Source organism: Pezoporus wallicus, unplaced genomic scaffold (genome assembly GCF_028554395.1).
Source record: "Pezoporus wallicus isolate ANWC-B61680 ecotype Strahan unplaced genomic scaffold, APGP_CSIRO_Pwel_v1 contig_5552, whole genome shotgun sequence".
Taxonomy (NCBI): Eukaryota; Metazoa; Chordata; class Aves; order Psittaciformes; family Psittacidae; genus Pezoporus; species Pezoporus wallicus.
Window position 1 is genome coordinate 5,155,558 of NW_026640754.1, and position 15,308 is coordinate 5,170,865.

At 38.8% G+C, this 15,308-nt stretch overlaps 1 protein-coding gene across 5 annotated transcripts in view; it reads right to left on the reverse strand.

Annotated features, from left to right (window-relative positions):
• Positions 1–15,308, reverse strand: part of WWC2 (WW and C2 domain containing 2) — a 100,164-nt gene that overhangs the window by 68,898 nt on the left and 15,958 nt on the right. The window contains exon 1 of one of the 5 annotated variants that reach the window (XM_057420278.1): positions 6,689–6,708. The exons of the other annotated variants lie outside the window; for them this stretch is intronic. Coding sequence (XP_057276261.1) covers positions 6,689–6,693 — 5 coding nt within the window. The 5' untranslated portion in view covers positions 6,694–6,708. Of the gene's footprint in view, positions 1–6,688; positions 6,709–15,308 lie in introns of those variants that run through there. 5 annotated transcript variants of the gene reach the window in all.

The window sequence follows — 15,308 nt, forward strand, 5'->3', positions numbered from 1 at the left end:
CATTCTGTAATTCCATCATGTAAACGGTACATAATTACGTTATTGCCAATCCCTTCACAGATGCCCTGGGAAACACAGGAGACAAACACAGCTTACAAATTGACAAGCTGCATTACCACCTCAAATCCACATTTTTCTTTAAAAATTTTCAAAATATAAAGCTAGCTAAGATCTTAAAACACAGATTCTACAACAATATGTTACCATTAACAGTTGCTGTTGCATCTGCAGCCATGCCTGCAAGTCTGTTTATGCATCTGAAGAGGCTGATGATACTGTAAAATGGACTGTAACTACAGACTGATGGATTGTCAGTGCAATATTGTTCCATTTAGACAAATTACTTGCTTTTGTACTTCCTAGACCAGAAAAATACATAGAAGAAAGATTTCTTCCTAAGGTCAAGGTCCACAAAAAATGAGAAATTTACTACATATACTAGTGAATGGCGTATCTTTCTGTCAAGACACAGCCCAAGATATTTCATAGTTCTGTGATCTGAGATTATCAGTGTGCATGTTCTTAAAAATGTGTATGTGAATATATATATATATATACACAGACACATACACACAGACACAATTTTAACATGTTGTTTTATGCAAGAGTAAATCTGCATTCTGCTGCATTCTGTGATTCCTTCCCTCACTCCTTCCACCCCCCCCCCCCGAAATCTGTTCAGGATTAAATCAATTGTAACACTGAACCAGAGGTTATTCATAACATGATTAGAAGCCTACCTTATCAATAGGAAACTCTCGACTTTGGTCTCTGTTCTCTTCTAAACTCAGCTGATGCCAGTATCACTGACCTCCTTAGCATACTTCCTAGACCTGATTTTACCCACATTCTGAATGACTATGTGGGTACAGCTTGATATGTTTTGCTTTAGCTATAACTATTTGCATCAATTTTGTAAGTGATTTATTGTGATTTATAATATATGTGGTGGAGGGTATGAGGAAGAGAAAAAAATTACAGTAGTCATATCTCAAAAAATGGGGCAGAGGGGAAACAGAGAGAATGGGGAAGAGACACAAACAAAAAAAAAACTCCACAAAAAAACTGAGACTTCTTTCCTCAATTAGAAAGGAAGAAAATGAAGGCTGATGAAAGGTACATAAATACCCAAGAATTCTGACCAGATTTGTCTTGCAAAAGATTTCTCTTTCAAAACTATTTCCTCCTTTGCTATGTGGTGCTTGACCTACAGTCAAGATGTGGAGTTTTGAATTCAATTATAACTAGGGTCAATGCTCAACTTCTATAGCAACTTCAACATGCATTTGAAAACTTTCTCCAAATCCCAATTATCCCCTACACAAAATGACCTCATATTCTTTGCCATGCAGCAAGATCTTGTGACATTTATATGAAGTGGTGTATGATTAAATTATACACCCATTCATTCTCATATAAAGCAATGTACATTACACATTATTTATTTTCTCTTACAATGCAGTACTTGCTAGTACTTTCTCTAGAAAAAACCTGTTCTTAAAAAAATATACCTCTTCCCCCCACTTTAAGAACTGAGAAGACAAAACGAACGTTACTATTTAGCTGCAGAGAAATGAGCATCTATTAAAATACAACAGAAGAAACCAGACGATGGAGGGGCTGCATGCACCCTTTCCTGGAATCTGGCTCATTTAACTACATACTTATATTTAACTACATTACAGAAGGGCTTACAGGTGACTTGCCAGTAATACAACAGTAGCACATAAAGCTTCCTCTGAGCACTTCCCCCCAGACACTTTCACTTAGCACAATGACACAGAATAGCCACATACGGTCAGCATCAGCTAATTTCTTATTTTGCAAAAGGATGACTGAAAGTAGTTAATTCTTATTTTGATCCAGTAGCCCAAGACAAGTAAATGTAAAAATGTAAATCAACTGATCAGAGAAAGGGATGTATAAATACAGGAAAAATGCTCTAAATACTTCTCTAGACTTCTGAATTTATTACTCAAGGTGGACCTTGAAATCAAATTGATTCTTACCCAACTTTCTAAAACTATAGGCATTGTGACTGTAGAGGATCTATAAATACGTCTCCTAATCCTATCCCAAATAGCCTCCCAAACATGGATTTTAATCGCTTCAGGCATGCAAGATCAATTTCTTCTATAAAACTCTGGGGTGCAATTAATCTCATCAACTTCAGAAGTTAGCTATCTAACCTGAATTACCCCTTCAGTTTCCCTAGGGAGGCTGATTCAGCACATCTGAATATTTAGATTTCCCTCTTTTATTAGTGACTACAGAAGGAGACTGAAAGCAAGGTTCCTTAGCCTATACAAGGTAAATAAATTTATTGGGATGAATACTATACCAGGCAGCAGAGTGCATACAGAATGGAAAAAACAAACTCTAGTTCCACGTGTCAGTTCAGAGTTAGAGAGAAGCGCTCATCCTCCCTACAGCTGAGGTCAGCAGCCACTAACAGCATGAAAGTTACATTACATTGGGAAGACAATTTTCTCTTCTACAAATGACAGTTGCTTAAGCTGGAACAGAATGCATTTGCTTTCTATTAATAACACTGCTGTCACTTTCCCAAGTTTAAAAAGTGGTAACTGGGCCATTTATCTGTAGAAAGGGGCAGATTTGCATGCCCTTAAAACACCCTTTTGCCATATTCTTTGTTCATTCAGTTCTATAAACTAGCAAATCCCATGCGCAACTTCTCTCTCTCTCTGTCTTGAAAAAGCTCATTCATGAGACTGTTGACAGGATTTCAGCTTCTAAACACCGTGTTCTTAACACAGCAGTGCCTCCTGTTCAGATACGAGGCCAAGACATTATGTACAACCTTTGTATTGCTTAGGTACATTCTCTTTTAACAAGGGTATTATTAAGATATACTGGCACTTTATTACAGGTATTATTTTGAAAGAGTAAGTAACTGGACATCAGTAACACATCAGAACACATCAAAGAAAGAGTAACATGGAGGCAGCCCCTGTTTTAGAGTAGTGTGTAAAATAAACAAGTATGGTGCAGTTATGCATTTTTTACCTTGCTCACAAGATGTGTGCAACCAAATGTTAAAAAATGCCTATATTTAAAAGACAAGCAAAAATGCACATTACCTTTTTTACACCAACACAGAATGACTAAAAGTAGTTCAAACTAAATGTCACCCCGTTATTTTAATTACGAAAAATTATCAGTAACATTGAATTCTGCTGCTTTATGCCTACAGCCACTACCATGTGCATCATTAATCTGCTTGTTTTATATTACACATGCATGCACATAACAGTATAGGTTTACACTCAGATGTTCTTAGCAACGCTCTTAACATTTACATGCAGCAGTCAGCACTACACTGACGGCATCATGCCATCACCTTTTTGCACCACAACTGGATACTCAAAAACTAACTGCAGAGAATAAAGGCGCAGGGGAGTTATACACTTTTAGGAGGCAAGGATTTATTAACTCCATCAGTATTTCCTGGATACCTTTAATGAATTTTCACTTGTTTTCTGGATTTCAGGTAATTTTGCCCCTGGGAATCCAAAGATGGGTAAACCAGTCAAATTAATATAAGAACAGAAACTTGAAATATGTGGGCACTGATTCTGATATTCTAAAAAAAACACAAACAAACAAATAAACCCCCACACATACTCCAAAACAACAACAAAAAAACCCCCAAACTATATAGGTACAGTATCACTCTTAACAGCCTGCAGTTTGTGTCCTATCAGTATATTAGGAGCTTGAATACTTCTGACAGACAGCAGACCCTAAAGAAATAACTTCTTGGGTTTTACAGGGGACTTCTGGTAAACAAAAATGTCCACACATGCAGATAGAGGATTATACTAAAAGACATACATAAGAAAGTTTGCTACCTTACAGCAACACCGAATGGCTGGACACTATTTGGATGTGTACTAATGGGCGTAATCGGCTGTCACAGCTACTTTACAAGCACAAAAACTTGAATGGCTTGTATCTCATTTACAAATGGGCTGTGGGCTCATGCAGATACCACTAGCTACATTCAGTGCCCTTTCAGGTAACCTCTAAGACCTTGCAAAATACAATTTCCATTAAAAGACTCCTGTCTAGCTAGCCAGCAGCCCAGGTGAACACAATACTGTGTTCAGGAAGCACATGAAGATCAAGCAGAAACCAAGGTTGTATTTACCTTTTTCTGACCTCGTAGGGCTTGAGGATTTTAAAACTTTTTTAAAGTACTGAGCAAATGCTTTCTCTGTAATTTAGGCAAAGTTTTCAAGGCTGCTTTGAAATGCTTTGCTGAAAAGGGCAATGTGCTGAACAGTCTTCAAGTTCCCAATTAGCCCTCCAGAAAGACAGCTGCATTAAAACTATCACGTGAAATGGCAATTTTGGCCAATTATCAGTTCTGATTTGTACTACCAAAAGGCCTTCCTGGAGACAAACTCACAGTTTCATAGACTTTACTATGGGACACAACTGTTCACCACATTCATTAAGTATTGCTTAGAAATAACAAGCTGATACCTCACCAGTGACTGGGTTTGGAGACAAGCACTAACTACAGCAGCAAACTGTACTCCATACCTCAAATATTTTCCAGGAACTACTCTTCTTGATTTAGTTAAACATTTAACTGCCAGGGCAAGGATGAAAACAAACCAAATAACCTTTCTGCAACCACACTATAACAAAAAATCCTAGATTCAATATATTTATACATCACTTACTAAACCTGTAATACAAAAAAAACCAAACATAAATCTGACTGAAATTCTTAGCTTCCAATATCTATTATGAATATAATGATTTTAAGCCAATTCATCCATGTATTTACTAGAAAAGATGCACTATACATATCAACATGTTCTTTATAACAAAAAAATACTGCCTGCAAAGAATTAATAAAAATTACTGTCATTATTATTTCTTTATTTCAAAAGACTTATCTTCAATGCTTAAAAACCCTACACATCCCCAAACTCCCTCAGCTTTAGTGCAATACAGAAAAGTAAAGGATGGAAACCAGAAATCTTCAGGTCCTCCAAAGATTTTGTCTATTTCCTCCACAGAAAAAAACACAAAATGAGGAACCGATGCCCTTCTCACACATGCATACACACACAAGGAAGGAAGCACGGAGAGAACACAGAGTATTTCAGTACAGGAGGCAGAAGATAGGGGGAAGTGAGTGCAAAGTGAATACATTGCCTTCCAGCTTACCATAAGATGCTATGTGCATGTTAATGACTGCCATAAAAATACATTATAACAGCAATGAAGCAGAGCATAACTGCCTCTTCCCAGTCACAAAAGGGTTAGCACTGTCCCTTCACAGGTGCTTCTGAAAAGGCACATAAACTGAATAGCTGCGACCCAGAAGGGGAAGAATGCTTTTGGGAAGGAAGGGACCCACACCCACTGGTTGCAGGACCAGGTCAAACTGCCTGCTGGCATTTTTTTTTGTTTCCTTTTCCTTTTGATTATGATTAACTGTTTTGGCTTTCCACTTAACAATTACCATCAGTGAAGAAAAAGCCCCACACTGAACACAGCTATACATTTTGCTACATAATTTTATCATTGAAGGTACTGAAGGAAACCAAATATGTAAGTGAAAAGGAGAACCGGTATTTTCCAGCTCAGCATACCAGCTATTTGTTTTTGAGGGCACCCCTCCCCCCAACAAAAGCATTACTTGTAATTTGTTTATCCCTTTAACATTGCCAAGTTCAATGCAAAGATGACATTTTGAAAGGTTAGGAGGGGAGGGTGGGACAGAGGAGTGGAAATGGGTAATGCCATGAATGTTTTCTCCTGCGTTTTCTTTGACGCAGCAGTTGGTCCTACACTGGCCTGTAAGCACTATAATATTAGACACCTGGAATGTGAGGAATGTCTGATAACCATACCCTAGCACAGGGATAATTCCACAGCTATAAACCAATGATATGACCTTTGAGCCTTCCCCCGGGAAGCTCAAATGCAGTGACATTATGAAAAGGCTATTATGTGCAGTGTTGCCATAGGTTATTTGTATATATACGACTGTACAGTGTTGATAGAAGGAAACCATGTTGTCATCAATTGAGAACACTGTTAAGAAACTCTGCTGTTAGTTTTAATACAAGTCCGTAAACACCATATTTTTCCAGTAATTTCAAGCGTTCCCAATCCTACAATCTCTACCTGCAAACTTCAACCAACCAACCCAGTCAAGCACTGGTTTATGAAATTCAAAAGAGTCACAAACTGCAGTAAGTTCCATATGCAAATATGCAAACAGGAGCAACATCTGTCTCCAAAGCTTACCTTTAATTGAAGCATGATACAATAAACAGTGGGAGGGAAATATCCATAGACTGGGATACTTTATTAGAATAAATCAAAACTGATACACTTATAATAAAGGATTAAAACATTTATTCTGTTATTTTGGATGATTTGTCCAAATAGCTGTCAGGCACAAAGTATCAAAAGCAAACTTCGTGACAGACAGTTAACTACTGAAGGGTTAAGTATAGGACATTTCTGTAGACTGAAAACTAAATCTGGGAAAGTGAAATGCATTTCAAAGAAAGAACACAGTCAAAACGATCATGATAGTTAATGTCAGCATTAAAGATCTGACCTATCCCTAACCTTTCCCCATTTCTCCTTTCTGTAATTTCATACACAGGCTAGAGCAAATCACCCCACTACTCACCTCATCAGCTACAGAAAATGATTTGGAATTTTTTTTCTGTGAATTCCCCTTCACTCCTCCTGCAAACACATGCTTGCCTTGCAAAGGACCTTTGAATTTACAGAGTGGATATTTAAAGACTCTCCTCGCCTAACTGCTCCCACTGAAGTCAGCAGGAGTGTTACCAATTTCCTGCTACCAACTTAAGTAGCAGGAAACTTAAATCTGTGACAAGCACTTTTGAGAAGTACCATCCATCTGAACATTTCAAATAACCTCACAAACATTCAACTTCAGTGCTGTGAAGCACTCCAGCCAAGTACACCAATCATTCCAGAAGCAGGGAAGAGTGAACTCGAGTTAACTGTCCAAGGTCATCGCAATTCAGTTACAGACCTACAAACTGCACCCAAGGGGAGACAGCACCCCACTCTTACCATTATCAATACTGAGTTCTCCATGTCCTCATTTCTAGTTTCTCATCTAATCACTTGTTTGGTAACAATTTTTAACGCATACTTCATTAAATCATTATGTGTTTTGCAGTACACCGCAGCTCCTGTTGCAAAAAGACTGAGTCAGATCAGAGCTCAAATCCTATTCACAATATTTATTTAATTCAAGTTTTAGATTACATTTCTTCCCAGTGGCAGTAAGGTTTTGAGGAATAGGAAACACACAACAATTATCCAACAGGAAACATTTAAGTGTTCTGCTGTGACTTCCTTCCCACACACCCACTCCCAGAAAAGACCTGAAAACAAAAACACAAAACACCCCAATGCAGCAAATTCACAGCTTATCACACATCACTCTTTACAGAGCATGTTTGACACAAACAGTTGTTCAGAGCAGGGGAAGTACTTCCAAGGCAGCAATTTGAAAAGACTACTGAGGAATTCTGTGAGGTACTGCAAAAGCTAATGATGTACTTACCAGACTACAGTAGAGCTGTCTACCTTTCCCACATGTGGAAAAGCACTCTTTTCAGGTTTATTAGCAGTCTGCTAATAAACTGATCCAAAAATATTATTCTAATCCAGGTTAAAGAATTACTTCAGAGAATGTAGTACATATTAAAACCCAGTCCCTAGCCATGATCGCTAATAATGCAGAGTAAATCATCATTATTTCTTCAAATAAGTGTACAAACATCAAAACAGTATTCACAATAGTGCCATAAGTAACTTTAATGTTTTACCAGTCCTGTCTTTCAAAGTGAAAGCATATGTGAGAAGGCAAAAGAAGATGAGAATACCAGGACAAGGTTATTTTGCACATTTGCAAATTCAACTGCTTAAGCTAACACTTGGAAACTCAAAATTAAAAAAGGAAAGAGGTTATTCACAAAAATCTCTGAAAAGGTTTTCTACCACTGAATTGCTTTGAATTGGAGCAAGAGATGTTAAGTATTTTTGCCAACACCACTGAAGAAGTCATTCAAAACTCACTGTGGATGGCTCTTTGAATAAGCTCACCATTCAGCAGAAGCTGAAATTACAGACAGCTTATTTACAAGTTACAAGCAAAGAAGTATAAAACAAACCAGGAAACATCACCATACGATTTCTATAAAGCCACTGTGTGATTACATTTTAATACTGTGTTCAGCTCTGATAGCCTTGTACTTCCGCACCACAACATCTCACAAGTAAAACCATAGAGTGTGATACAGAGAAAAACAGGCAACGTATAGTATGTAATGTAACTGAACAGACTAAGATTATCTATGTTGGGAGTTGCTTACAGAATGGAAATACTAGATACAAGGAAAGGAACAGGCAGCACATACTCTATTTCTCACACTACAAGGAGACATATGCAGAAGAGTACGCTCAAAAAGTTCTGTACCACACACAACAGCATGTGGACCTCACTGTCACACCATTTTGTCGAGTCAAAACTGTAACTGCTTTCAAAAACAGAACACACAAAAGACAAAACCTACAAAGAACAGATCCACAGTAACAGTAAACATAATATTCCAGATGCAATCATTTTCCTATTGGAGTTTCTATTCTAAATGCACTTTTCTTCTACCACATGCAGAAAGACAAAATAAATCTGCCAGTCCTTCCTTTTGCAAGGCTATTATGACTTGAAATCAGAACTCTGAAGACAGAAACCATGTCAGACACAGTACCTTGCCTTAAAGACTCTAGCTACTTAGAAGCTGATGACTTTACATTAATAAATAAAAAGACACCAAAATGAAAAAACAAACAAAAAGAAAGAAGAGAGGTGATAATTTTCAAGATAGCTACTGAAACAGCAGCATAGCTAAGCACTATGCCACCATCTTTATTCTTTGGCAACAGAAAGGAACACACAATAGACAAATCCTAAGAGTTCATTTACAATGATGAAAATGCAGAGAATGCTTCCCAGTGGGAGGAAAAAAGGAAAAGGAAAAAAGACTTTGGCCTTGTGCACACACTTCAAATGAGGCTCTTGTTAGAAAGCATTCTTAAAACTGCCTCATTACAGAGAACATCATGGAGCTACTGCAACTCACAAGCAAAGATATCTTTGACATCCCTTTAATATATTCTTATTTGATAAGCATTTAGTTATTTTAATGTTTTATAATGAGTCACTAGAGTTTTTCTTACCTTTTTTTTTTCTTCTGTTGAGTTAAGAGTCACAAAGGATGTTTGGGTTTGTTTGTTTTTTTTCTTAAATATTAAAGTTGACATTTCTTAGATTTACATTAATCCTAATTATTGCAAATAATATATGGTCAGCACTGAATTTTAGTAAAAATGGAAAACTAACCTAGTCAGGAGAATAATAAGTTACTTCAGCAGTACAGCTCCCACAAAGCTCACAGCAACAGGTTCCATCTTGAGTTGAAAGAAAGTAACATGGTACCAATTCTTTTCATCTGTCCTAGTCTTGTAACAACAGCCTGCAGTCCAGGCTTGCCTTCATTTGGGCTGGTGGTCATCGGATTATATTCTACATGGAAGTCAGCAAGAAGTGGACAATTGAAGGGACTTGTTCTGTTTAACATCTGTATTGATGATTTGGAGAAGGCATCAGAGTACACACTTACCTCACTTGCAGATGACAGCAAACTGAGGGGGAACAACCAACACTGTCAAGAACATGACCATCATTCAGAAGGGCTCAGGCCAAGAGGAACCTTCAGAGATTCAGCAACAACAGATGCAAATGTCCCTTACAGGGATACAGGCTGGGCCTGATCAGCCTCCTATATCAACAGGAGTATGGCAGTTACCCCCACTACTTTGCACGTACTAGACTGCATCTCAAATACTGCATCAGTTCTGGCCTTTTCTTGCTCTAAGAAAAACATACTGGAGCAGGTCCAGGTGTAGACCACCAGGATGGTTGGGAGCTGGAGCACTTGCCCTGTGAGGAGAGGCTGAGGGACTGGGGTTTGTTCAGCCTGGAGAAGAGGCAGCTTCACAGGGATGCAACGTCAGCCTGCCCTTACCTACACAAGAAAGTCTTCAAGATGACTGCATCAGGCTCTCTGCAGGGGTGGGTAGGGTGGGAGGATGAGAGAACGCAGGCATTAAGTTAAAACAAGTTCAGACTGAATATAAGGAAAAAGCATTTTCACCATGAGGATAGGCGCACGTGGGACAAGCTAACCTGCAAAGTTGTACCTGAGTAACTGATCTCAGAGCTGATCATACTTTTTTCACATAATTTTAAATCTTTGTGATCACCACCCTTACAAGCCACATGCGTACATACACATACATGTGTACTCACTCCTGCCTTCCCTTCCTTTCTTGGAGCTTAGAACTCCATTATCATATGTCTTGACTATGGAAAAATAATCTTCTTTACTTGCCTGTATCACACCAAATACTGAGGTCCCGTAATAATTTAAGTGGACCTGCTCTTCCTTCATGCTAAATTTTCATGCCCCTTCTCATTTACTTATGCTGGCAATCATATGACTTCAAGTCAGTCCAAAGAAATAAACTAGTAGGAGATACTGAAATCTTTAATTTTTTTTTTTTTCACCACTGCTAACCTAAGCTGCTAACCAGTTCACTACTGGTACAAAAGCCAATGCAAGAGAAAGCATGGAACCACTTGCAGTCCCAATTCAGGTATAAACTAGTCATGAAACAACCGAGTTCCTAACCGACACTGAAACCCTGGTTCTTGATGGAAATTGTAGGCAGTACTGTAATATACATAATTACTACTACTACTCCTTACGATTAAGCTGTAAGACTAAGCATGTACAATTGGAGAGTGCTTAACTATCTTGTGCAAGTTTTATGTGGTGAAAGATAGGAGGCTTGTTTTGGTAGTGTCCTGGGTTCAGCAGTAGCAGTCACGTTTCTCCTTCATGGTAGCTGGTGCAGCGCTGTGTTTTGACTTCCAGTCTGGGAACAGCGTTGGTGATACTGATGTTTTCGGTTGTTGCTAAGTGATGTTTACCCTGACCAAGGACTTTGTGAGGCTCATGCTCTGCCAGGGAGGAGGGGAAGCCGTGAGGAAGCAGAGACGGGGCGCCTGACCCAGGCTAGCCAAGGAGGTATTCCATACCACAGCACGTCATGCCCGGGGTGGGGGGTAACTGGGAGTTACCCGGAAGGACACAGGCTTCCGGGTGGGACTCGTTTCTTGGCCGGTGGTATCGTATTCTCTTCCCTTGTTATTTTCTCTTATCATTGTTGTCGGTGGTGGTAGCGGTGGTGATTTGTGTTGTACATTGGTTGCTGGACTGTTCTTGTCTCAACCCATAGGAGTTGCACTCTTTCGATCCTCCTCCCCGTTCCTCAGGGAGCAGAGAAGGGGAGAGCCCTGGGCGGGGGGGCCTCGATTGCTGTCAGCCTGGCAGCACTCACTGGGAGTGAGTGAACAAGTTGCCTGACTGGGTTTAAACCACAACAGGTAGGTTGAGGGTTTTTTTGACTAACAATGAACCTCAACTAGTTACAAAGCCCTATTTCTGAGAAAAGGGAAGAAATTACAGAGAACAGTATTTAATTCCTGCTGTATTATGAAATGGAAACGCTTGGGCACTTAGGAAAATTGCCATTTATTTTAATACCTTGATCTACTGGCTACTTGAGTTTCAAAGTAGAACTGTGTAAATCAGTGAAGTGCCCAATCCTGCAAAGGATACACAACTTCACAGAATAAGCCAAGGGAACTTCCACGTGCGGACTCCTTCCACGCCGAAGTCAAAGGCAGCCTTGCCATTGTTTTCAACAAAGTTAGAAGCAAACTTTGCATATGATTAATATTTTAGTTACCTAACTTTTTTCATGGCTGCCAAAATAAAACCTAAAACATTGTGTCCATTTGTGAGAGGCTTTGCTATTGCCATTTTGACTTTTTTTGCCAAAACCAGCTCCTTAACGAGTCTCTAGTAAGGAAAGAGTTTAAAGACAATTGCTAATGACAGTGAAAATTACAGTACTGTCTCAAATACTGAGCAGAGGCACTTCCATAGAAAAATAACACCTAAGCATAAACAATTGATTAAACAGTAACCTCCCATGCTGTATACCTCTTTAGTACTGGAAGAGGCAAGTTGCCCTATAAGCAATGTTTCAGTAAATTCAGCTGACTTGAAAGCTGCAATTTCACAGACTTCTGGAATTTCTTAGATGCGGTATTTTTAAATGATTACTTCATAAAAATCACTTTAAATATTTTCTTACATGTAAAGTTTTTATACAGCTTATGTAATGAAAAACCTGAACATTAGCTCACACAGTGGAAATAGGCAGTCATTCCTTGCCAAGATAAGCATTACATCTCCATTTGCCATTTATTATTCTTTTAAACTGAATAGAAAAGATTGCTCTTAAGAGATAGTCCAGATACAAATTTCTACTATCCAATTACTTATGTAATCTTTTTTAACTTCTCAATGGAAGTCTCTTACTATTCCTCATAAATCAATCTACATCAGTTGCTTTCGTGAAAAATCTTTAACATAAATATTAATACTCCGAGATACTATTTCTCCTCCAATTCTACATGACATCTTTAGGTTCCTTTGGGAAATTACTTCATGTATCATTCAAGCTTTTAAAACAAAACCTATCTACTTAGAATCTAGGCTTCTGACTCTCATCCTATAAACATCGGTCATCTAAAACAATTTCCAGAAGTATTGGAAAGCTTAAAAGTAGGCCCACTGTAATTAAATAGGCGTTAAATTTCTAATATGTTGAAAATGCGACTGGACTGCATGCACTTCAGGGCTCTACAGTATATAAAGTAAAGCAATGGATACAAATGCAAGGACAACTAACATTCAGTCAGAAAGTACAGGAGCATGGAGTTTGACCTAATGAGGACAGACTTCCCAGCTCATGACAGTCCATGCAATTCTTTTTTGGTTGATTTGCAGGCACTTCACATGGCTAAAATTCTGGTTTAGAAACTAAACTACGTGAAAAGGTTAGGGAAGAAAGAGAGGATCATGATTATTCACAGTCCAGCAAAAATCTGTTTTATGCATTTTAGACTCTGGGGATTCCATAGTAAATTTAAGAGAAGAAGCTGGAATTTCCTGATCTGGCAAATATGACCTAGGGTGGGGGAAGGATAATTCTCCAAAGAGCTTTCAAATATAGGCTTGGAATTTTGCCAGACAGAACAATGATTGATTTAAATCGGCCATAAAAAGAGAGATCTGCTCTTCTGTCAAGTCTTTGAAATGGTAGAAGTTAACAGAAATCATCAGCACTGTGTGCTTGTTTAACGAAAAATCCATTCTTTTACATTTAGTTCTAAACGTTTGTAACACACTTGTGGGCTGATCATTTCATGCACTCAGATGTTAGTATACCAAGCATCTTCTCCTGTGCCATGCTATGAAGTACTGAATTTTTACAAGCAAAAACATTAAGGAAGACAGGTAGGGTTTTGCAATAAAATAAAGCACTTTCTTTTCTTCCTAAAGGTGATCTGCATAGCTCTTCACCGACTTTTCTAATATATGGTAATTTTATCCTCTCCCAACCCAACTCCTGTGTTTCATTGGTTTCTACACTGAACAAATAATGGAAAAACTGCTCTTTATTGGAAGCCAAGGAGAAAGGGTCCAAATTCTGTCTTTATTGCTGATGTTGGAGTGGGACTCTTCATCAGGGATGGTAGTGGGTGATGGGTTTAAACTTAAACAGGGGAAGTTCAGGTTAGATCTAAGGAAGTTCTTTACTATGAGGGTGGTGAGGCACTGGAACAGGTTGCCCAAAGTAGTGATGAATGCTCCATCACTGGCAGTGTTCAAGGCCAGGTTGGACAGAGCCCTGGGGTACATGGTCTAGGGTAAGGCATCCCTGCCCATGGCAGGGGGGTTGGAACTAGGTGATCTTAAGGTCCTTTCCAATCCTAACTATTCTATGATTTCACTGCTTCATGCCAAAGATATACAAAATACTTAATTTTGCCCATCACCTTTTCTCTCTTTCACTTACTGCTTTCTTTGTGTTAAAGTGATTGTATTTCTATCACCTGTATTTACAATAAACAGGTAACAAGGTCCCTGGGAACTTTAAAGAACTAGTGACATCCACCAAATGGTACTAGAGCAGTCCATGAGTACCAGTGGAGCAACAGTACTTAAGATTTCTTAACATTACAGTATTTCAACCATCACTGCAGCCTTTCAATACTTCAAGTATTACTTTAATACTTTCAATATTCCAGCTCCTTAAAGATCTGAAGAGGGACATTTTACAAGGGCATGAAGTGACAGGACAAGAGACAGTGGCTTTAAGCCGAAAGAGGGTATATTTAAATTAGGTATTAGGAAAAGTTCTTCAGTGTTGAGAGTGGTGAGACACTCGAAGAGGTTTCCTAGAGAAGCTGTGAATGCCCCCATCCCTGGCAGCATTCATGGCCGGGCTGGATGGGGCTTTGAACAAACTGGTTTAGTGGAAAGTTGTCGAGGGCAGAGATGTTGGAACTGGATGAACTTTAAGGTCCCTTTCAACCCAAACAATTTTAAGATTTTGTGATTAGCATTTCTGCTTCAACACATACTTTTGTCTAAAAGTCATTTCTGCCTTCAAAAATCTAATCATAACAGCAGATATCTTTTCTTTAGAATCCCAATAAGGAAAACAAACAAACAAAAAAAAACAACCCACAAATGCTGCCACATTTAGTTTTTGATAATGACATTTGGCTTCATTTGACCAGAGCCAGCAGGAGAAATGCATCATCTTGCAAAAGAGACTAATAGAGTTTGGAAAGTAACTACCACTGTTATCCTCTTGTGTTTCCATGCCTGGATTGTTCTTCCTGTTGTCCCTCTAAAGCCAGCTGCTGAGAAATATGCAAGGAAGCAGCAGTGCTTGGTGACCCTCACTGGCAGCCAAAGAATTAGTCTGCTTGATGGAGCATGGCAATCCACTGTGCCAGCTGAAAAAAAAAGCAGGCTGGAGTATTTTTTTGATCCTTTCACTGGACTTCAGGAAGACAAAAATCTCTTCCTTTCACAAACCTGACGAGGAAGCTTAATTGATGTCCAAAGGGCCTTTACTGTACTGACACTCACTATGCTTAGACTATAACCAAAGTCCTTTATGGGTGGCCTGAATACTTGTGAATGGGCTGTAACCAAGAATGTGCTGCAGTATGGATAACTGTTTCAGACAGTAGGGACACAAGCAAAATGACCTAT